General features: G+C 41.6%; 3 protein-coding genes across 3 annotated transcripts; 1 reads left to right on the plus strand and 2 right to left on the minus strand.

Moving 5' to 3' along the window:
- Nucleotides 1–10,290: 10,290 nt before the first annotated feature.
- PFICI_12749 (uncharacterized protein) lies at nucleotides 10,291–11,952 on the plus strand (the record flags this gene model as incomplete). Its single annotated transcript, XM_007841330.1, has 3 exons — nucleotides 10,291–10,577; nucleotides 10,650–11,553; nucleotides 11,611–11,952. 3 exons carry the CDS (start codon nucleotides 10,291–10,293, stop codon nucleotides 11,950–11,952), a joined length of 1,533 nt encoding a protein of 510 aa, XP_007839521.1.
- A 686-nt stretch (nucleotides 11,953–12,638) lies between these two features.
- PFICI_12750 (dihydroxy-acid dehydratase) lies at nucleotides 12,639–14,986 on the minus strand (the record flags this gene model as incomplete). The annotated part of the gene is made up of 5 exons (XM_007841331.1): nucleotides 12,639–13,954; nucleotides 14,155–14,319; nucleotides 14,443–14,550; nucleotides 14,612–14,717; nucleotides 14,837–14,986. 5 exons carry the CDS (start codon nucleotides 14,984–14,986, stop codon nucleotides 12,639–12,641), a joined length of 1,845 nt encoding a protein of 614 aa, XP_007839522.1.
- A 1,463-nt stretch (nucleotides 14,987–16,449) lies between these two features.
- On the minus strand, nucleotides 16,450–17,489 carry PFICI_12751 (uncharacterized protein; the record flags this gene model as incomplete). Its single annotated transcript, XM_007841332.1, has 2 exons — nucleotides 16,450–17,289; nucleotides 17,346–17,489. 2 exons carry the CDS (start codon nucleotides 17,487–17,489, stop codon nucleotides 16,450–16,452), a joined length of 984 nt encoding a protein of 327 aa, XP_007839523.1.
- Nucleotides 17,490–25,084: the final 7,595 nt, after the last annotated feature.

Here is a 25,084-nt window from a genome sequence, read left to right on the forward strand (position 1 = left end):
CGATGAGATGAGGCTATTGCCAAGGCGTCTCCACGGAATACCCATTCAATGAATGGATATGGTGGCGGCAAATACTCGGATGACTGATGGAAGATGTCTTGTCGTTGTTTAGAACTCAATGAGCTGGAGTCCAACACCAGAAAATTACCAAAGAATAACGAGCCGACTGGTGGTGTCGATGTGGGGGATAGTGACGATAGATCCTGGTTCCAATATGAGGGATGCACAGCGAAAGCAGTGGCCGGAGGCTTCAGAGGGCCATTGAGGGCTTCCAAAACCGCTACACGTAGAGTCAATATCCGCAGTATATGATTTGGTGGTGTTCCTGTAGTGCTTCTTGATCTTACCTGGAATACTGTGTAGAGATAAATGGAAACCACATATAAACCACCGCTCCAAAGTAAAGGCAGGCCCACCGAAAAAGCCTCGATTGAATCTGGCTAGGATCTCGTCGTCGCTCATGTCCCGTTTCAAGCTGCGCACTGGTATCCTCGCACTATAGCTTTCCTGTAGTGCACCACTCAGCTCGACTTTTGGGAGTATACGAGCAAAAGATTCTCGATGTCCAGGACTTGCGCTGTGAGATGATACTCGTCAATTATTATTCTCGTTCTGAATCACGTCATGTAGATGGTCGCAAAGGTATGAAATAGATGTTTACTGCTGCTTTGATGACTCACTGGCATTCATATGTGGCCGGATGAAATGTAGGCGCTGACTGATATGCCACTAGTAATGATGCACCAAATGCTGCAACGGCTGCCGCTGCCCATCGTGAGACTACTATTGACATGACTGAGTTGATGGACGCGCTGTGAATTACATGTGTCTAGGGAAAGTGCAATTGGATGAACAGTCAATTGCGAAGCGAAACATTTATATTCTGTGCTGACCATCTTGCTCTAGTGCCTCAGCTGCTGCGATCCGCTGAATTCCGAAGGCGCCGTAAAGGCCCGGGTCATCGTGCTTACGCCCATATCTGCTCGCGGCGCAATTACGGAGCAAATATGTCAATCGATTGCCTTGACTTATTCTTATGGTTCTGGTCTTCCCTTCTTTCATACTTTTTTTTGAGACCTTTTCCACGTCCTGGTCTTTATATGCTGTGCTGTGTCATATATGTGCAGTGTGCACTCTTTGCATTACCAGGCCGAGTCGGGCTGAAAAGTATAATGGCTGTATTTTTTTTTAACTTATTTATGGCCACTAATTGTATTCTAGATACAAAACCAAGTAATTTTATTATGCTCATATGACAAGACTATAAGTTCTGTTACTGATTTGGCAATCACACGCGACGCTATTTCTACATCAGGCCTTATGCTCTGCGGGGCGTCACATACGAAGTGCTTAGGTAGCTTACATGTAGTTTGAATAGGCGTAGGTACAGTACAGGTATCGGTCCTACACAATAGAATGCATGTCTGGTGGGAGGCCTAGAGGATCAGTTGCATCCTACATCTCATTGAGTCGAAGTTGGTTCGATGAGAATTCTGCCTATCCTCCTAGTTAAACCAGATTGGGGGCCACTTGAATGTTGGCGAAAACCTATGAGCAGATCGTCACGGGCTTCATCTAGAAGTAGACTTGCTTGAAAGTATAAGGAAGATATAAGGCAAGCTTCAAAATGTAGGGTGAAGCCAAATGAAAGATTTGAACCATTAGACAAGTTCACGTGCACGCTGCGCCATCGCGAAAGCAGAGGATTGAAAGTGATTTCTACTCCCGCAATATTAAGGCAATTGGCTGTGTAATGACTGTACATGCCATCATTCGTTTAGGTAATATTATATCGTGGAGGTTTCTAGCGTTCTGTAATATGTAGTACGCCTGCAAAGCTTCCATGGAGGCCAGATAGCCAGAATCGCGTACTACCATAGTACCTCCAGGCTACTGTGTACGTATTGCCGTTGTGGGTCAATCGGCCTTCAAAGGCCTGGCACGCAGTCATTGAAGTGTCCCTGATGATAAATCCGAGATGGACATGCGGGGTTGAGGCGAATCACATTCGACGGACGATCTGACCTTAAAGATGATAAAAAGGGCGTGGACTTGGATATACCAATGAATGCCAATGCAGTTTGTGTTTTGGTGGTGGAGGTGCACAAGAGTGTATCGTCTAGTCGTACCTATATAGAAGGCTTCTAGATTCTTGGGCTACCTTGTTACGTGCCAGACAAGCTTGACAAGCTTCTAAATTTGGCTTGATACAAAACATATTAAACTATGGCACTACGGGGAAATACCAGCTGCCACGCAGCTAGTAAAAACCTTGCATAATAAAAATACTATAAAACCTTTTAAAAATAGCCTTTTATATAAATTATTAAATTATATTAATATATATATATTAACCCCCTATTTATTTTATAGCTATTTAATTATTTAATAATTATAAGCCTGGTTTGCATTAGTGTTTTAATAAAATTTCAAATTAATACTAAAAGGGAAAATATTATAATTTTTTAATTATAAAAAAAAAGCAGATTAGGAGCTTATAGCGATTTACCGGTAATTAAATAGCGACCTTTTTTAAGGCAAACGTTATATTTTTTTTTCGAAATTAATATTACGAATAAAAGGCCTAATTGCGTCGATTCGTAACGCTATTAGCCTAAGAGTTATTAGATCCCGATAATTAAAAATAACTAATTCCTTAATTTGCGATTCTTTAGGGACTAAACGGCGGAAACCTAAATTAAACTTAAATATTAATTTTTAACGCTATTTTTACTATATATAATAATAAAAGAATAGCTATTAAAAAAGCTCGCGCGTATATCCGATAAATTATAATATTATATTTTTATATTATATTAATAAAAAAAAAGCTATTACGTAGCTAGATATTAGTATTATAGGCGGCGTTTCGATTTATTAAAAATAAAAATAAACAAATCGTTAAAAACGTATATAAAAAATTTATAAAAGAAAGGGTTTTTAAAAAATAGCCTATTTACGGATTTTAAACCTAAAGGATAAAGTTTATTTAATATATTTTAAATTTTAAAAAGGTATTTTCGACCGAATTAGCAAATTAAAAAGCTAGGTTCGGCTTAAAATAAGCTACGCTTATTCCGTAAACGATATAAAAGGCCTATATAAAACAAATTATATTAAAATCGACGTAATCCTATTATAAAGCTATAAACGACTTATAAAAAAAATACGAAAAATAAAGCTATATAATACGAAGCAAAGCAAAACCTATAAAATAAAAAAATATTTAATTAATCGTTACGGCCGATTATTATTTAGCGAATTTAGCAATTTTTAATTAACAAAATTCGGATTAAAAAAATCGAAGCGATTTATTATTAACTAAAAAGCCGAAAACGGAAAAAAAATTAAAATCGAGATTTAAGCCTAAATTAAAACCTAAGAAAAATAAACGTAAAAAACCTCCCCGGAATAACTTTTAATACGTTATTTATAAGGTAATTAAATATTATTAACGTAGTTATTTTTTTATTTAAAATAACCGCAAGGTTTTTAATCTAAAAAAATAGGAAATCTTTAACCGGAATATAAAAAAAAAAAATTTCGGGCTAATATAATAAAGGTTTAGGTTTTATGCGAAAAAACGGCAAAAAATCCGTTCGAATAGGATTACGTAAAAAAGTAATCCAATAATATATTTAAAATAAAGGAGGAATTTAAAAGGTGTAATTAGGTAAAATTAGGGACGTAATATAGTTTTATAAATATAATTAATATATTTAATTATTTTTTAAAAAATTCGTTTATCGCTAATATAAAAATTATTTTTTATATATATAATAATTTTAATAAATTTATTAATTTTAAAACCGCGGTAAATTCGTAATATATTTTTATAAAAAACACTAAGGTTTTAATTAATAAATAAGGTATAATTAATATTAAGGTAAATATACTAATATAGCATTAAAAAACGAAAAACGGCTTTATATATAAATAAGCGAAAAAAGGTAATATATAATTAATTAATATAGCTTACGTACTAGGTTTTTATTTTAATTTAATATCGCTACCGAAATTTCGAAAAAAACGAAATTTTTACTATAATAACCGAAATAATAAATTTATTTAATTTTACGACGAATTAAAGCCGATAGCTTAAATATAAATAATTTATAGCTTTAACGTTTTAAAATATAAACCGTTAAATACCCGCGTAATATTAAATTAAAAAAATAAAGCGTTTATTATTATTAACGGAATCCCGTATAATCCGGAAAAAGGGATTAAGAGCCGTTTTTCGGGAAATCCGAAACCTTTATTAAGCGGTATTATAAGGATTTAGCACGAAAAAATAAAATACCTTTTTTAAAAGGCTTTAGCTAATTTTACCTCGGCGTCGCTAAGATTCCGCCTAAAAAAAACCGGTAATATATAAATATAATACGTATAAAATAGCAAAAATCTCGAAAATAATTTTTTAATAAGCGGTACCTAATAAGCAGCTAATACTTTTTTCGAAATTATATATCGATTAAAAAAATTTATTTAAAAGCTAAAAAAATCGTAAAAAATTTTTTTTAGTTAAACGGGTAATATTTATTATTAATAAAATTATTAGCTACGTAATAGCGTCGGTAGCGGTAATTTAAAGCAAAAACGAAAATTTTTTATTATTTATAAATATAATTAATTAAATTATTATTTATAAAAAAGGAAAAGTTAAATTTATTCGCTTAAATAGCAAAATAAACCGCTTAAAAACGGTTAATTAGTGCCGCTAGCGAAATATTAGGTTCGAACCGTTTACCCCGGGGAATCCGAGTTAAAATTATAAGGCAAAACGGGTAAATAATATAATTATGCGTAAAATACGCGCGATATAATTTTCCGGAAATTTATTATTTTAGCTATAAAAGCATATCGTAGCTATTACGACGTATTTATATAATCGGACGCTAAAATTATACGATACCGAAAAAAGGCCGCGAAAAATAACTTTAATTAAAATATTACGGTAATATATTTAAGAAAATAAAATTTCCGGATTAAAATTATTTTAAATTGCTTATTTTCGGAGATATAAATATAAATATTTCGTTATAAAAAAACTATTAATATATTAAATAAGCAAAATAAATTATCGTTTAAAGCGTATATTAAGTATTTAATAAGATACGATATTTTAAATATATATTTTATTTAGATATTAGCGAAAAAAAAAGTATTCCGGGTTAAAAACGTAATTTTCGATAAATTATAAATTTACCGGAAGGATCCGCTAAATCCCGGGAAAATTTTAAAAGCCGAGCTTAACGAATTTTTAAAATTTATAAAAGTATAAAACCAAAAGGCAATTAATATAAAAAAAATCGAGGAATAAGCGGATTTAAAGGCGGTATAGCGTTTAACTATTAGCGATTTTACCAAAAAAATATAATTAAAAAACCGAAAAAATTAATAATAATATTTTTAAAATTAATTAATAATATTAAATACTTTTAGCTACGCTATTAGGGCCCGGTAATTTAGATTTAATTAATTTTAATATATTTTCGAATCCGACTAAAAATAAAAGGGTAAAAAAACTCGAAGCTATCTTTTTAGCAATATTATTAAATATATCTTTATTTAAGCCGGAAAATAGCAGTATTAATTTAGCGATTTTAAATAAAATATAATAATAATATACGAATAGGTTTTTCGACTTTAGGAAAAGAAAAATCGCAATAGCTTAATAAAAGGCTTTTTTTAAAAAAGCTAAAAATAAATTAAGCCTGCGAATTACGGATATCCTAAAATTACCGAAAACCTATAAAAATTTAAAGCAATACCTATTTAGGGATATTTTTCGGTAAATTATAAACGATTATATACGTTAATATACGAAAGAGTTTAAATCGTAATTAAAATATCCAAAGCGAATAACTATAAAGCATTAGGTAATTTATAGCATATAGGTATTTATTTATAAAAACGATAATAAAATCCTTATTAAGCTAAAAGCCAGGCTCGTAATATATAGGAATTAATAATATACTAGCGATTTACCGACGCGTATTATAATTTTCGCAATTATATTATTACGGATATTACTAATAATAACGGCTTAATTTAATTTAAAAACGTACTAAATAAACGTAATAAATGCGTTTATATAGGCGGATATCGATAAAAAAATATATATAAAGTTTTCCTTTAGGTTCGAATAATTTAGGAAGGTATTGCGTTTAAAAAAGGCTTTATATAATTTTCGGAAATCTTTATTTATATAATAATAAACGTTTATTAAAATATTAATAAATTTCGGTTTTATAAAAATTTTATAAAAATTATATATTATAATAAAAGGGGATATTATTGTTTTTTTTACGTAAATAATATAATTTTTTATTATTAACGGGCGTATTAATAAGAATTTAGCAGTATTAAAGCCGCTTTTTATTTAAAATTTAAGTTAAAAAAAAAGAATTAAAATAATTTTTAGGTATAAATATTTCCCGCGACCGAATAGCAAAAAAGCTATAATTTTTATAAAAGTTATATATCGAAAAAGTTATAGCGAGTTTTAAATTCGATAAAGAATTAAAACGAACGAATATCCCGATATTTAGGGAATTATTCTTATTCGAAAATAAAGCCGATACGGAATCCTAATTATTATATTAATTTAAAATTAGGTCGATTTTATACGCAATTATTTTAATTCGGCCGGATATAATATTCGCAATAGCCAGGCTTTTTAAATTTAACTCGAATTTATCGCTATAATATTACCAAGCTGCGGATTAAATAATTAGCTACCTATATTCGATAAAACAGCTAGGTATTTAATATAAATTTTTAAAAAACGAAATAAAGGCATTTATTTACGTAAGCGATACTTTATTTATAAATAATATTTTAAATAAGAAAAGCAGCTAAGGCTATATAATAATTTTATTTATTAAAGCCGAATTTCTAGTTTTATTATAAACGGCAAAAAAAAGTATTTATTTTTTAAGCTAATAAAATCTTTAGGTTTAAAATTTAATAAATAATTTATTATTATTTATAATAATAAATAAATTATTTGATTTTTCGTCGAAAAAGCTGCGAAATTATAAATAAAATTTAAATATATAAATATTTATATTTATTAGCTAAAGCAAAAGGTTTAACGAGGCTATATAGGAATTTATTAGATAAAAATTAGTTAAATAATAATTAATAGGTTTACGAAGGCTTTGCCTAAGCAGAAATTCGAATAATTTAGGGGCCTAATTAATTTTATAAATATTATAATTTTAATTATTAACGGCGGATAGGAAATACCTTAATTAGTATTTATTAGTAACCTTATAAAGAAAATAATTTATATTAAAAGGTCGGAAAAGCCGTAAAAATTTAAGTTTTTTACGATAGCGGTATTTAAAAAGGATTAGCGACCTTATTAGGATTATTTATATTAATAAGTTTAAATTAGCTATTTATAATTATTACGCTAATATTTAAAAACGGGCAAAATATTAATATAAATTATTATAAAAATTGCAAAGGTTTAGCGAAATTTTAAATTTTAAGGTTATAAAGATATATTAAAGGTATTATAAGAGGTTTATAAGTGGTTTATTAATAAGCATTTTTTAAAAATTTTCGGGAATATTTTATATTTTTTAAAAGTTAGACCTTTTATAATATATATTAATAATATAATAATAAGGATTAAATAAATATATATTTATAAACCGCGAAGGCCCGGTAACGCAGCGGCGACTTATTAGCGAAGCATTTTTTATTTAACGTTTAAGACCGAAGGTAAAGGTTTAAGTTTTTTTAGGAAAATTATTATTTTTATTATTTTTTTTATTAGAATTTATAGCTAAAATATTTTAGTTTTAGCAAAAAGTTAATAAATAGTTCGAAATAAAATCGAAGCTATATCGAAAGGAATTATTTATTATTTTTTAATATAAAATATAGAATTTTTGGAATTCGTTAAGGAAGCCGGCAAAATTACTAAAAATAAAGCGGCGAAATTTATTCGAAGCTTTTATAGTTTTACGGAAAAAGCGAATTTCCGAAGCAAAACGATTAATATAATTAGCTTAAATTTTGCGAATTATTAATAAAATAATAGCGGCCGCTTAACGATTTAATTTATTAAGCTTAGCGATTTTATAAATAGAAAAATTTTTGCGATTTTTTTCCTATTATATAACGCGTTTTAGCTAATTTTAGGTATTACGGAATATATTTTTAAATTGTAAATAATTAGCAGGTAGCTCGTAAATACGGGAAATTTTAAAATTTATAAATATTTCGCTAAGAAAATATTTATATATATTTATAAAACGGGTTTTAGCAGTTTTTACGGTACGGGCGGGCTATAGGAAATTAATAGCTAATTCGAAATAAAATCGCAGCTATTATAAATTTAAATATAAGCTTTTTTAAAAATTTAGCAATTTTCGCATTTATCGGAGTTTTCGGCTAGGATTCGGGTTAGTTAATAATTCGCGGGTATACCGCCGATATATCGAAAATAATTCGAAAATATTTATTTTTAAAATTATAATAACGAGGCTAAATTTCGGGAGGCTTTTAATTTTTTATATAATAAAAATAGCGGTAATAAAAAATCTTTTAAATTATAGCGAATTAGCTTTAAATTACTAATAACCTATTTAAAAAAAAAATTTATAAAAAGGATTTTTACCGCTATTAAAAAAAGCCGGTATTATAGCGGTAACGGGAAAACGCGTTAAAAATTAGGCTATAAATACCTATTAGCTATTTATTTGCAAAATATTTGCTATATAAAAATTTACCGGAAATATAACTAAAAAAAAAATACCGGAATATTTAAACAAAAATCTAAAAAAAGATATATATTAGCAATATTATAAAATCGCGCTTATTTCGCGGGGATTTAAAAAAATAAAAAATAAATATAATAAGGAACTAATAGCGAAGCCGAAATTAATAAAATTAACGGTATCGACGATAAAGGCATCGTAGGAGTAATACTATAGTGGTAAATAATAATAAAAGGGTAGATTTACGATTCGGGAAAATTAATAAAAAAAAAAAAAAAAAAGGAACGGGAAATCCGGGATTTAAGGGGTTATTTATATTTGCAATTATTAGCTATTAGATAATTATTCTATTTTCTGGCTAATTATTCCATTTTACAGCCCGGGTGCAGGCCTAAAACGGAAATAATAGCAGGCGCGGCGTTTGCATTTTAAATTATTTTACGGAGCTTAGGGGAATTACGGCCTATTTGCTACCTAATTAAAAAAAAATTAAAAGCATTTAAAAAAACGGTTTTAGTGCCGAAAAAGCTTTCTATTTCCCCGGAATATATTATAATAAAATAATCCAGCATAATTAGATTTATGCTAAAAGGGTATATTAAACTATAGCACTATAGGGAAATACTAGCTGCCACGCAGCTAATAAAAACCTTGCATAATAGGAATACTATAAAACCTTTTAAAAATAGCCCTTTATATAAATTATTAAATTACATTAATATATATGCATCGACCCCCTATTTACTCTGCAGCTACCTAACTATTCAACAAAACACTACCAGAAGGTTTACGTTAGCATAGGGGGCTCGGCGAAAGTTGATCCGATCTTTTATGGGTCGCCAAGCTCTAGGCTTGCTAGGAGGGTTCCCCTTTTTCTCTTCCCCCAAGCTGCTGATTAGGAGCATTGAACACTGGCTGGACCAATTGACCAGCAAGCTGGGGGAGCCTATGGGGTAAAAGTCTCACGCACTGCGAACGAACCAACGTTACCTATCCGCCGCCCTGGTCGCTCAGGCCAAATCTTGTCCTCCCAAGTCTGGACCGGACTCCTGTCTCGTAATTTTTTTTTCCTTCTTACCATCTACATTTTTCGAGCTCTGCTGGCTGCTCACCAGCATTTCTCTTCCCACCGCATTGCCTTGTTGCTGGCTTAAAGCGACGACTGTTGACGACTGTCATCGTCAGCGTCATCTTCCTACTTGGCCATCGCATCCGCTGACCGGTTGCAATTGGCCAGGCCATCGTTGAGACAGACGCCAAGCTTCGGACGCGTGTCTGCCGCCATCGACAGCCCCCAACTGCAACACCCTCTCCCGATCGCAGTGACGACCATAAAGGAAGTCATCACTGCAACCGCATTCCCATCTCGAGCGTCCTGCCCCTTATCGAGGGTCTGCGGGGACCTTGACATTCGCTACTCGATCCTTGCGCCCATTCCAACCAGAATCATCGGGTTGGAGGGAACTGCAGTGTAAAACACATCCGACAACCTCCTTCATCCATACAAACATCTCCACGCTGGATTAATTACAGTCGTTATCATTGGAGAACCATGGCCATGGATCTCTTCCGGCGTGCGTATAAGCGCGTGCCAACAGTTGCACCGCAACTGCCTACCAATGACGAGAAAGGCAAGCCCAAAACCAAGGGCCTAGCATCTCGACTCGCCTTCTTCAAGAGGCCGCTCAGATTAAAGGGCAATTCGAGCATATCTGTTCCCTTGGGAGTGGTTGTGCTCTTTCCATGCATTGTCCTCATCCTTATCCTGGTGTTGTTTGTTCGACACCCAAGCTCACCAGCCAGGATTTTGATGCCTGCTGGTGCTCCTCCAGCCATTAGGTACGCATTGAACTCCATCAGAATTTATCAAATGTCATGCTTGATTGTTTGCTAACGCCATCCGCCTGACAGAAAAATCAGCGAAAAGCATGACAAGGTATTTGTCACTGGCTGTCTCGAACCCGATACGAGCCAACCTCGTGCCAACGCTGCCTTCGTCGTCCTCGCCCGAAACAAGGAATTGGACGGTGTCATCCAGTCGGTCAAGTCTATTGAGCGACACTTCAACCGCTGGTACCACTACCCATATGTCTTCCTCAACGACGGCGAGTTCAACCAGACCTTCAAGGATGTCATCAAGAACTACACTTCGGGTGAGGTTGAATTTGGCCGTGTTGGTCCTGAGATGTGGGGATACCCTGAGTGGATAGACCCCAAGATCGCCAAGGAGGGTATCGCCAAGCAGGGAGATGCTGCTGTCATGTACGGTGGTCTCGAGTCCTACCACGCCATGTGCCGCTTCTACTCTGGATTCTTCTACAAGCACCCTCTCCTCGCCAAATACGAGTGGTACTGGCGCTTGGAGCCAGAGATCAAGTACTTCTGCGACATCACTTATGATCCCTTCCTCAAGATGATTGAGCACAACAAGACATATGGCTTCACCATTGCCGTCAAGGAGCTCAAGGAAACCGTTCCAAACATCTTCCGCTACGCCTCTGCTTACAAGCGTCTCAACAACATCACCTCCCAGGGACTTTGGGAGATGTTTGTGGAGCCGCTGGAGAAGCCCAAGGTTTCCAAGCCCGAAGATGACCCCAACTACAAGCCGCCGTTGCCCGAAGAGATCTTGCGCAGCGACCCCGGCGCCAACACTCTACCTGACATTGATCCCGAGACCATGGAAGGAGAGAAGTACAACATGTGTCACTTCTGGTCGAATTTCGAAATTGCGAAACTCAGTTGGTTCCGCAGCAAGGAATACGAGGACTTCTTCCAGATGATGGATCGAAGTGGCGGTTTCTGGATGGAGCGAGTAAGTTAACCATTATTCATCTCGTCACTCGTAACAGTATACTAATTCCTTCACTAGTGGGGTGATGCTCCAATTCACTCTCTGGCTGCTGGTGCTCTGCTCGGAGTCAAGGATATTCACTACTTCCGAGACTTTGGTTACCGGCACACCACCATCCAGCACTGCCCTGCCAATGCCCCATCCCGCCAGCTTCCCCGCGAGCCTTTCCTCGAAAAGACCACGCTTGATCCCAAGAAGCGCCAAGAGGAGGACGAATACTTTGAGCAGTGGGATCCCGAGAAGGAGAACGGTGTTGGCTGCCGCTGCCGCTGTGACACCGACATTGTTGATGTTGAGGGCAAGGAGGGATCCTGCTTGGCCGAGTGGGTCGATGTTGCTGGCGGATGGGCGAGCCCATAAGCATACCAACAACCTACTTTGCAAAGTTTGAAATTCACGAGGAACGACTAGCACTCATCATGATATGTTTTCAGCCTCTCCAAATGTAGGGCTAGGTCACCGGGTTAGGACAAAGATCCGATACAAGCCCATGATTGGATCTTTGACATTCGGGGATGTTTGTCGTTCCCCATTGGCGTCGTGTGTTGATATTTCCTGGTTCGGGGTTCGGGGTCATTATAGAAAATCCTCTTGATTTGTCAAACCTCTGATCTAATGTCCAATAGATGGGCTCATCACATAGGGGTACGATGTATTGTAAAGCATTGGGTAGTGACAATCAGTCGGGGGTGACAGGATTGCCAGAGGCTTACTGAGTATTGACGAGTTTAGGACATACATACAGCTGTGTTACAACAGTATATAATTCCATCACTGCCCATGTCGTTTGATGTTTCATATTGTTCAAGTCCTCTAGCCATGTTGGCAGCCGAGTGCGCTTTGTGAAAGATGCATTGCAGGGTTGAGATATTGCTTAGAGGTACCGATTGGCAAGGCATACATCCTCATTAGAGCAAATCATGTAGGTACGCAACGAATCTTGAGCTAGACACACAGAAGCACTTGATATAGTACCCCAGCTTGCCATCATATATCTGCCCCAGTACTTATTTACACTCTTGATTTGTTTCAAGCTTTTGGAACCATCACTTCGGCACAGCGACGTCATCCTCCCATTGATCGGTAACGGCGCCGTGGCTCGCATCACCTACAAGACGAGCATACTTGGCCAGCACACCTCTTCTCACGCGGGGCACGGGCGGCTTCCAGGCCCGTCTCCGCTCGGCCAGCTCATCATCCGTGACGTTGGTAATATCGATGCGGTTCTTGACCGCATCAATGGTGATGGTGTCGCCGTCCCGGACGAGCGCAATGGGGCCGCCGCGCGCCGCTTCGGGCGTGACGTGTCCGACGATGAAGCCGTGGCTGGCGCCGCTGTACCGGCCGTCGGTGACGAGGGCGATATTGTTGAGGCCGGCACCCATGATGGCCGCCGAGGCCTTGAGCTGCTCGGGCATGCCGGGGCCGCCCCGGGGTCCCTCGTAGCGCACAATGAGGACGAGGTTCTCGCCTCGGGGGATCTCGCCGCGCGTCAGGGCATTGTTCAGCTCGCTCTCGGCGTCAAAGACGCGGGCCGTGCCGGTGAAGCTGAGGCCCTCCTTGCCCGTGATCTTGGCCACGGCGCCCTCGGGGGCAAAGTTGCCGCGCAGGATGCGGATATGGCCCGATTCCTTGATCGGGTCGGATAGGGGCCGGATCAGCTTCTGGTCGGGCGGCAGGCTGGGCCAGTCGGCCACGTTCTCGGCAAGGGTGCGACCCGTGACGGTGGGAATGTCACCGTTGATCAAGCCGGCATGGATAAGCATCTTGAGGACCGACGGCGTGCCGCCAATCTTGTACAGGTCCTCCATGTAGTACTTGCCGCTCGGGGCCAGGTCGGCCAGGAAAGGCGTCTTGTCGCTGACGCGCTGCACATCGTCGAGCGTAAGCGGCACCTCGGCCGTGTTGGCAATGGCGAGAAAGTGCAGCACGCCATTGGTCGAGCCGCCCAGGATCATGGTCACCACGAGGGCGTTTTCAAACGACGCCTTGGTGATGAGGTCGCGTGGTCGGATATCCTTGGCCATGGTCGTCTTGATGACCTCGGCGGCGCGCTCGCACTCGCGCGCCTTTTCGGGCGAGAGGGCCGGGTACGACGACGAGCCCGGCAGCGTCAGGCCCATGGCCTCAATGGCTGTCGCCATGGTGTTGGCCGTGTACATGCCACCGCAGGCACCAGCTCCCGGACAGGCGTGGTGTTCAATATCCGACATGACATCGCTCGGCGTGCGGCCCTCACTGCCCGGGTTTGTCTTTGCGTTGAGCCGGTTATAGGCATACGCACCCGACGCCTCGTAGCAAGTGCTGATGTTGATTTCCTTCTCGAGCAGATTCGAGTGGCCCTTGCGAATAGTTCCACCGTCTAACCAATCGCAGTTTGTTAGTTTCTCCATCTTGCTCTGAGCATTAAAAAAGTTTTTACCATGGCGCTCGAGCTACAGATAAGAGGTAGAAATTTTATTTCCCGAGACAACAATATGGGACTGGGAAATAAACTCTTGAAGGGAGACTCTTCTAGAAAGCCATGCAAAACCAGAAGCACCACAGAATCTTAGCACTTACAGATCATGATAAAGGGGCGGTTGTGCCGGGCAGCAGCCATGACGACGCCCGGCATGTTCTTGTCACAACCAGGGATGGAGATATTGGCGTCATGGTGTTGTGCACAAGTGACCGTCTCAATGCTGTCGGCAATGAGGTCGCGAGATTGAAGCGAATACCGCATTCCTGAAAGGAGGTAGTAAAGTTAGCAAGCATCTGTAAACGAGATCCCGCGCCTTTCTTTTCGTAAATGAGAAGCTTTTCCACCGTGCCAAGACATGAGTATAATTGGGTATTATACATGCTTACCTTCACCACCCATGGTGATGGCATCTGAAACTCCAACAGCATTGTATTGCCACGCGAGCATATTCTGCTTTTCAAGGGACTTTTTTACAATCTTGCCAAAGTCGAGCACTTGTAAACAAGTAATTAGCCTTGTAACGGAAGCGGCTGTCTATACAGAAACAGGACTCACAGTGGGTATTGCACGGGTTGCCTTCCCACCAGATTGTCGCTACGCCGACCTGAGGCGCATTCTTCATCATTTGCTCGTTTGGCACCCCTGCACCGTAGAGCATGGCCTACATAACCGAGTCACATTAGCAAGCCTATAATTTGGCACAATCTTTTTCCAACTCTTGTGAAGAGATGGGAAAGATTAACATGGATATTGATCATTAGGAGGAAGAAAGAATCCTACCTGAGCTCCCGGAAAGTCATGTTCTCGGGTAATGGTATGAGACCATCTGTTGAGTGCACCACCCGGCGGAAGACATTTGAATTGAATGTACTGAGGATCTGCCTTGGGATCAATCGACCCAGATCCAACGTCTTTGCTGGCGTCGCTCATGATTGTATCGACTATACACAAGAGGATGAATGATATGATTGGTATGATTGGTGTATATATGGCCGCAATAATAAATTGTTGTAACTCCTCCCTACTCTCCGCAAAAATGTGAAGTATGGGGAGAATGCGGGGGAATTGATGGTGTATCCGGCGGGGGTGAGCTTAAAGGTACGTAGTAGCTGCCAATTGGCATGAATAGTTGAATCGTCTGTTTGATTGTTCTCTGTTTTGGGGGGGCTTTTTTGAGAAAAAGAGGAGAAAATTCAAATGTATTGGAAACTATGATATTTGGTCGAATAGACGGAGAAGAAGAAAAAAGGAAGAAAAACAATCCCTTTTTGTGTCCTTGAGGATATCTCCAGAATAATCGGCAACGTTTTCCTTGTGGTCCAATCCGCCCAAACCTAATTGTGCTGACCCGCGTTCCTCTTTTCTTTTTTTTTTCCTTCCCCAGCTGGTGCATTAGAGGAGAAAAATCGTGGGGTAAAGAAGGGGGAACAAACTTAACCTCATTGTTGCTGGCTTGTGGATCCAAGTGTGGTGATTCCCCGTCTTGCATCAATCAAATCAATCAGTTGGTGTGGGCATTTCACGGCGAGCATCACCCGCTTCCTGTGAGGCGCGCAGGTGGAAGAGTGGAGTCCTTTTCGTGAGACGTCATGCAACCAGCTCGGAAATCTTTAACTGTTGAGTGGTTAGCTGGTGCGTACCACTGAGGTGCAGCTGAGAATTGGGTCCTTTCCCGGCCTTTGTCCGGAGATGATGACATATATTCATGTGTGATGCCCGTAGTACGACGTTTTGCATATGATAAGTCTTTATCGCTCGGCATTCCACGATACTATCATTTATTAAGAAGAGTAGACTACCTAGGCTATTCCACCGTATTAGCAAAACAGACATGACAATGGTACCAGATCTTATCAGCAGCCACTCGAGATGTATTCATATTTGCCAACGTGGTTTCTACTTTTCAATGTGAATATTTTGTTCTGCTCTACCATTTCGAGCTAATCCACTATACAGCACACTCCGCAGACCCTCAAAGTATAGACTCAAGCTCTCGTCATCAATCGTGATGATGGGCGATAGAACCGTCTCGTCTCGTCTTGCCACGTGTGGTTCCATTGCACTATCCAATTCCTGCGGACCAAGTCCTTCAAGAGAGCTCACTCACTACTCCATGCATCATGGGCGCCGTTAACACTCATGATGGATAAGCACCCTGCCATGGTTCCTCATGTGCTGATATATCCTTTCCCGCGCCTCCCTTCCAACCCAACTCCGAGCATGAACAAAATGGCTGGTGCTTAGAAACAACAACGCAAAGAAAGACACAACTGGGAAACAATCCAAAATCCCAAAAACCAAGAAGAATGAGAAGCGAAGCCAAAACCTTTTATTTCATGCAGCATCAAGCAAGATGTTGATCTACATGAACGTCACCCTGCAAAGAATATCCTCTATGCAATGGCCATTACACCACTATTCCTGCCCTCCTCGAGTAATCTGACCATCTCGCGCTCCTTTGGACTGCGTGGGTTGGCATCAATGCCGAGGATGGCGCTGATGCGAGTCTTGTCCTGCTTTTCATAGATCAGATCGCGGTCGTTGGGGCTGGCCATGGGCGTGATAGGGGTCTGGCTACCAGCGGTGAGGATGTTCGCCTTCCAAGCCTGTTCCAAGACAATAGGGCTCGCCCCAGTGCCATAGTCGTTGGCAATGGTGTGCCAAAACGACGACCGGTGGGCCGAGTAGATCGACTGCAAGCGCGGCAGGTCGACATGGGCCGTGGGCGGCGGGAGGGTGCAGTCAAGACGCAACGGTGCGGTTCCCTGGGTGATTGGAGACGGCTGCGGGAATGCAGAAGGTCCGAGGCACCGGGCTGCATCAGCAATGGTAGGCGTGGGGTAACCAAGACTTGGTGACATAGCCGTGGTTGTAAAGTTCATTGCTGCCGGCTTAGGCAGAATCGCAGGCAACCGAGGTGAGGTGTTTGTGTTGGCCATGATGCTCGGGAGGTGGACGGGTCCCGGGGAACCAGGGCCATAGCCGCCCGCACTCTGGGGAGGAGTACTGTCTCGAGAAGAGCACTCATTGATTGGAGACGGTACAATGGCTGGCAGGATAGGAGAGTGGCCCGACGAAGAGGCAGAGGACACTGAAGTGGTCCGCTTACGACGGTTGCTTCCATGACTCAATTGATGGTAGTGCAAGCGACAAGCGAGCTCAGTCTTCTTCAAGTGAGCTGCAATGTGCTTGTAAGGCATTTTCTGAAGACGAGTCTGGAGAAGATATACTTCCTATTCCTAGTTAGTCATGGTCCTCGTCATGATAGGCGGCGTAGTATAGGGCTCACCTCATCCTCGCTCCAGGCTCTGCCGCCACCAGTGGAGACTAGCTTTCGATTCTTTGAGATGCCATAGTCATGGCGATCAAGAGCATCACTGGTGGGTGTGTATGGGGTGTTGAGATGAGACGTCAACTGCATTGGAGGAGACATATTGCTTGGCAGGATCTCAAGTCGGTATATGAACTGAGGTGTTCTTTCTTTTTTTTTTGTGGGGGTGGACGGTGCGGCCGAAGAATCGAAGTTTGAAAAAGGTTTGTTGGAAAAATGAAGCAGGACTCGCCGCTGAAGAATTGAATGTGAATCGAAGTGAATAAAATCGTGTAGTTGCTGTGTAAAAGGCACCAAATAATATTGTAATTCCTTATAGTCCACGACGGGTATCTTTCCTATAGGCCCTAGGCAAGAATATGCTTTGATTTGTCGTCGTACAACAGAAGATACGAGAATACAAGAAGATATGGAAACCGAATCGAATGTATCGTCGTTCTTTGCGAGACCAGATAGCACCGAGGATGAATGTAACTGTTACTTGTTGTTGTTGTCGTTGTCTCGTTGTAAAAAGAGTGTAAGCAGCCAAGCCAGTTGGGCAATGAAAAGAGCGTGGTCGCTAGCTGCGAAAGAAGAAAAGAAGAAAATAGGAGGCGCGCAACAACGTCGTGATTGATACAAAGGTATAACCTGTGGTGCAGAAGAAGGAGCAGGATAAAAGAGAATCACGAGGGGGATGCGGCGGGTAATAATGCACCTTCGTGCTTCATCATGTTCGGACAGAAGCAGCATAAGATAGCAGCCAGGTACGAGACGTACCAGGCCGGGGCCCGGGGTCCAGGGTGGGCTGGGTGGGTGTGAGAGGGCAAGGCCATGCACACACCGCAAGATGGATGTGGCCTCTTGTTACAAGCCATACTCGCAACCCTTGGAGGGGAGAAAGATGAGGTGACTGTGACAAGATGAGAACAGTTGGGGCTTGGCATGATCCGCTTGGCAGCCACCCACAGTGGAACTCAAAACAGTATACCTAGCCAGATCGAGTGTCTTGGGAGAACGTGCGCTCGCCAGGAATTCGGCTATACCGTACCTTGCCCAATCCGGGGCCCTTGTCCCCTCCAGTTTGCTGAGGCTCTTTCGAATGCGGCCAGGGCCGAGGACGGCATCCAGATCGATCCGAAATGAGCAAGAGCAGTCGCTTCGATTGTATAATGCTTCGGCGCCTGTGTGTACTCACTTTGCATGCAGGCGAGCCTAGTCACACCACCATCATCATCATTGGGGACTGAGAAAGTGTACGTATGGAGAAGCTATACAGCGGGAAGAGAGAAAAGCACTATAGGTGCAACCTATGACGCGCTACCTTGACATCAGAGTCAGTTTCGTCGACCCTTCGCAAACGCGGCGAAGCGCTTCATGAGCGTAAGCTTGATCACGGGTCTATACGTGGCATCAGAAACGCCTAGCCCCTCCCATGTTTGTTATTCTTGTCCTCGACGTCGTCGTCGTCTGTTCTTTTTGCACACAGGCCAAAACAAGGTTCCACGGGTAACATTTGGTTTCGTTCGGCGACCTGGCTCAAGGAGCGGTCACTGTACATTCCATTGGTTATTCCGGAGACTTGATAACCCAGGCAAAGCATTTGCATCCACTGCGGATACTCGTATCGACTGCAGGTGGATTTTCGCGACAACAGGGTGCAGGGTCAGGATGTCGGCTCACTTGTTGTCTCCGACTGACAGGCGCTGAATCGAACAGACAAGCCGACGAGGAGCTTATTGACGACAGTCGAATCGGGCAAACAGAAGGTGACCGTCGGAACACATGCCAATGGACATAGGTAGGCAGAAAGAAAGTCCGCAGCAGTAACATGGGTCACTGCAGTCGGTCTCGCATCATAAGGCAGGTAGTGAGTGTACAGTGAAGTCGCTGGAAAGAGGGTCCGTGTTCGACGTTTTACAATGGGGGATTCTTGTTAGGACGTTGCTTCCAACGTGTTACAGAGCCGCGCTTAAACGATTGGCAGGGTTCATTATTGGTACATCAAACAAGGTTGACCCCACTGACCCCAGTTGTCCGGCTCAGCGGTACAGCGGCTCTGCGAAGAAGGTTGGAAGGCCCTGAAGCAGTCCATACCGAGACCCTTGTTCCCTGTATTTTGCTGCCGTAGTGGACTTTTAGTTACAATTATACCTGTAGCTTAATCGCATTCGTCCACCAATTCCCAGCTCAAGTTGGATGCTGTAGTTTGTCATCAGCATTTAATTATCGGCCTTTTTGGAAGCCTAATATCAGTGATATAGTTGGCGAAACTATACCTTGACATTATTTTGCAAAAGCAGCCCTTTTTTATCTGTTTGCAGAATCATCGAGACATCATATCCCGCCTCCGCGAAATCCCACGTCGTTATCGCCCGTGGGCTTCTTAGTAGGCCCAGTTTGCCAAGCTGATTATAGAGGGGAAGATGTTCACCCTGGCAGTTTGATGTGTCTACGGTCGAAACAAGCTCAACATGCTTGTTTCAACGTTTGAGCCTCATAGCCCGCAGCAATGGCCTCTCAACGGCCCCCTCAACTCTGGATCTCGTTTACATTTTCATGTTCTTGGATAGACAGATGATCTCTGCTGGTTTCGCTCATGTACCCCAGTTTCCAAGACCGCCAAATGAACCCGCTCTAAAACACCGAGGATGGTCGCCACTTGTAAACCATGCAAGGTGGTCTCTGGAAGTTGCCATGCTCATTTTCCCTTCAATCAGTGTCACTACAACCTGGGCCGGCGCGAGCTCATACATTCTTGAGTGTGGAGGTAGAACTAATCAACAGCGATAACCAAGATAGGTTATCGCAACAGTTTTCTGTATTCATGCAGCGATGCCAATCACAAACTCCATTGAATAGTGGCCCCCTGTCGCGCCTGACAAGCACGAAACTCGCTTGTGCCGGGGTTCGACTTCAGCTCGGTATCACGCCTTACCCTAATTGAGACTGCGTATACACACGAGCCGATGTCTTTTTGGTGGCTTTGATGACTAAATACAGGGTTCAACGCTGAATAAAATTGTGAAGATCTTTTTGCGCGGCGCATGCCATGGCTAGTATGGAAATGATAGCTCGGACGCCAGCATCGTTGGGTTTTCCTTGTCTCTGTGACATAAGAATAGCCTCACCTTATCGGCCACGCCGTAGTTCATATGAAGAGCACGTTTTCGTTTTTGTTTACTAAAAGCCTTGTAAGCAACTGACGGCGAAGAACATTCGACATCATGAAACCACAAACTACACCAGCGGTGGTCTCTAACAGCTTACGACACTATATTTACAATCAAGTGAGCAAAAACAGGTGACGCGGCGACCACGTTGACCAATGTTCGTAAAGTTATGGGTATGGCAAATTCTAATCATAGATATTGCTCAGAATGCCCGAGTCCGTTCGTTTTGCTAGTTGCCATATCAATATAGTGCTAGTCCTTGTGTTTATGCCTCAAGTGTTATCTGATAATCTCAACCTACACCGTTACCAAGTGCTTGCGTGGCACTGCCTAGGCGCGTTTGAATGACCGACATGTTCACTCATTGCATTGATTGTTTCTCCCCACAAGATCCATTTGGATGAATCGACTGTGGTTATGCATTGTGAGAACATCGGCTCCAGATCCCCTTTGGCCGTTCCGTCGCTCCTGTAAACTGGGGCATGGCCTGACTCTTGCAGCCCATCTAGTGTATAACCAGGTTGACCTGCGGGTGACAGCAGATCATTGCTATTGATCACCGGATATTCCATGGGCCGGGACATCCTGACAACGAACCTCTGGGCATTCGATGCAATTCTGGCCGCTGAAAGCTGGATGACACCCATTTCTCCAAATGAAGTTGGAGCAGCATGAATCCTATTAGATCTAAAAGTCAAGAGAAAAAACTGGCCAGTTATATGTGCCAATTGCTAGAATGACTTGGAATCGATTTGCACCCAGCATATACCGTTCATCCTATCTTCAGGGCACAATTTTTGAAGATCCTTTGGTCCTTTAATCAATAAAAACAGTAATGGATCGACCACTCGATACCTCGACAATAATGACATATTCGGATAGTAAATGCTCTGGTGCCAACATGCCTCTATGCAGCATGTCAAAGTTTGTCACCAGCTAGAGAAAGTAACAATTTGCTTGAGATTAGCCTTGCTTCCATCATATACACGGCTAGTTTCGAGTCCCTTGGTGATTACCTAATTCTTCCAATATCTTCTGCCATATTTGAATATGTCATATATAACATTGATGCACTGATGTCGATAACTATATATCTTGGGCTTGCACAAAGGCCTCCTTGCGTGTGAAGATTTTGTTCCTTCATCTCGTTCTCACTCTCACGTGTATTTGCTTATTAACACAGTTTACCCAAAAATGTTTCGGTAGAGCATCAGCTGATCAGTTGGTCTCGGGACATTGGCGAAAAGGACCTTGAAAAGATGTTGTGCAGTATCAACATACGGCGGCTCGGTAACTACAGGAAACACGGGGTCAAGGATTGTGGTGGACGGGGGGGAAAAAACCACCCCGCCATACAAAACAGAATATATTCCCATAGTGGTGACCCCACACAACCCTCCTCCTAGATAATCCCTGTCCAGCCGCAGAGCCGCCATTCTCAAACCCCCTTCCGACAGTCTCAGACTTGCAGGGTTTCACTGGCAATGCAAAAAACATTGGCTTTATCCCCTACAGGGTCCTTCTAGGCCTGCCGAGCTGGCTTGGGCATAAACCAAGTTTACTCCGATTCGAGACGATGAGATTCGTTGATGCTGGGCATGCAGAATTTCGACCAATGTGTACCTTGTAAGAAACGCCTTATATTGTCTTTAGAGTGGTGGGCTCTTCCAAGCCGGGCGCTAGCACTCCCCAAAGCGGGCAGTCATCAGACGACAGCAACTCCACCTCTCCTCGTCTTTTTGGAGTTGAAGGTGCTTGCTCATCGCATTGCTGTCGGCTCTGAAAACCAATAATACTATATATCCATGCATATCCTTTTCCTGCCGGTACGTATTCGTATCTTTGCTGGGAAGAATCGCATGCTAAACATCAATCTAAGGTTGACCAAGTTTCGATGGTGCAGAATGAACCCAATGGTTCAAGTGCATAAAAAGAAGACCGGCCGGCTATCCTAACATTGCGAATATCTCTCTGCTGACTAGGTATATACCTATTTGTTGTTCCATCACCATTTTATGGCTCGAAATTCTGAGATGCCCCTTGTTGCGTCTTTCACATGCAAAGTGAACCGTATCATCCAGGCATCGGCTTGTAAACATCCTTGGTCTGTGGTAGCGCCGAAGGTGCAGGCAATAAACAAGTATACAGAGAGAGAGAAATTGGAAGCACAACTGTTGCGATTGTTGCAAACAGCCAGGGGAGATAATAAAGGACTGCATTCCAAGTGACAACTCAAAAGGGCGTACGCGCTTGATGTTTTTATCACTACTGCAGGGGAAAGCGGGCTCGGCTTGATTCCGAACTAAGTTGTTTCAACGGCTGCGGTGCGTCATCATTCGACATGGGGATTTACACTATGACCCGGGCCCTCGAGTGCTCTGTATTCAGTAATCGCGTCGGTTCTGTGTTCCGAAGTCATTCGACTGCTGTTAAAGCTGCTTTTGATGATACTCATTGGTTCTGCATCTATTGAATTCTTGGGTCATCTATTTCTGCCTGCCATACTAATGTTGTTTCTTTATTGAGCGTATGAGTAGGAGTATGTAGTATATACTGCAACATGGAAAACGGGATACAGGTGCAGCTGAAGTGCCAGGAAATACGAAAAATGAAGTTATCTTCAGCTGTAGAAAACGCGTGGACTAGACATTTCCCTGCAGTAGCTTGCCATGACGACTACGAGAGCCAAGATTTCATGTGTTGCAACAGCACAGCTCAGGAATTGATTGATTGAAGCGGTCGTTCTCTAATGTTTTTGCCCCTACCTCCATGAGAGAAGAATCTCACCTGTATTCGCAAAGATCATGTATATGGCAGACGTTATGCAATTCAAGGTCCGGCTTATACTTTCTTGTTGCCACGAACTTGGGACCATTCAGCTTCATTGTCAACGAAGGGAGCGTGCTAAATGTATAAATCAAGGATTATCGTTGCATCCAGTGATCTTCTGGTCGTCCTATCTTTGTGAAAAGGAACTGTTGCCCAACTACACATAGCGATCATACGGCTTACATCGATCCAGCATCAAAAAAATATCCGTATTCTTTACTATCAAGTAATAAGTATACAAGCAAGATACATGTTGGAGAATTGCCAGAATAACATACTTCTAAGCATGTTGTAATAAACCTTTGACTAAACAGCAATTTATCATGAAATCTATAAGATCAACCAAGAAGAAATATCATCAAGATACTGTAAGTAATATTCGCCAGGTGTTGTCGATTAAATCACCCACTACGATGGAGTCGAAAGTTGTGAGTGTATGATCAATCATTCCTCGTTGCCATCCCATCCCACAACGTAGACATTGCCCAATGCAAAGGTGAGGTCGACGGCGCACGGAATCTGTTCAAGTGAGTATTGGTGTAGTATTCGGTACTGCGCGGAATCAAGTCATGGCCGTGACTTATGTGAACATTGGCCAGTCAAGAGTACTTTGGGAACATCATGGCTCGACCATCTCAACGACGTCTGGGTGGCCTTCTTGACGCGTTGCAATACTTGCACATGGTGCTTGCATATATTTATATAGAGATATGTGTATACCAACGTCATGGTGTTTGTTAGTACATACAATACGTTTATGCTGTGTGCGTGGCAGCCCAGGCACAAGAGTAGATGGAAACTCATTACGACTGCATGCAAACACAGGTTGTTTCTGCACGCCATAGCTGCCCTGATTCAGTATTTGCATGCTAGCAGCCTAACCTGGCTCGTGTGGTCGCATCTTGCACGACCACCAAAGTCCGTGGGACGGGCAGTACAGTTTGCTGTACCTCGTACTGCGTACTGCAGTGATAAGTAGCGAGTACTTGACAGGGGCAACGGCTTCTTGGCGACAAGACCCATGCGGGCCTGGCAGCTTATGAACTATTCCATACCTAGTGATCTCCCATTTTAAGAATATGTATATTCATATTCAATGTCAATGAAATAGACTCAAGGACAACCAGTTCATTAGAATATGCGCTCTGCCAGCTTGGCGGCTCTCGATCATCTTTCACAACCAACATAGGCGGCCTTGGCGGTCCGGCCACTGCCGAGGGTACTTGAGTCGAGCCTTCCAAGACAAGGAGGACGACTGCCCCAGTTTTCTTTTTTCAACTCCGACAAATTTCGAATTTTTATGATAGACTTTCTTGGCGAGCTTGTCGACACAAGATTATGTCGCTTGTGGAAACCAGTCTGACAATGATGACTCAGATTGCAAATGCCGAGTTCGTTACGTCAAGAAATTATTTAACCTAGATTATAGGAATAGTTGGATAAAAGTGAAGTCGGTATGTAGACATCTGCCACTTAATTACGGGATACTTGGCGTCCTTAATTTGTGGGACACTGCTTTGCAGGTATCGAGGGCATATGTATGTAACGCAGAGGATTTAGGTACCTACATTGTACGCTTCTATTCGATGCTGGGCCCAAATCTCAAGCTACTGGGAACCTGCTTTTACCTAACACGGTACATTAGTCCACCTCCCAGCTGCCAGAGCAGCGCCTTTGACGCGCTGCGTCAGACTTCGAGTACCTACCTAGCGACTA

This window comes from Pestalotiopsis fici (genome assembly GCF_000516985.1).
Source record: "Pestalotiopsis fici W106-1 unplaced genomic scaffold PFICI_Scf_10, whole genome shotgun sequence".
NCBI lineage: Eukaryota > Fungi > Ascomycota > Sordariomycetes > Amphisphaeriales > Sporocadaceae > Pestalotiopsis > Pestalotiopsis fici.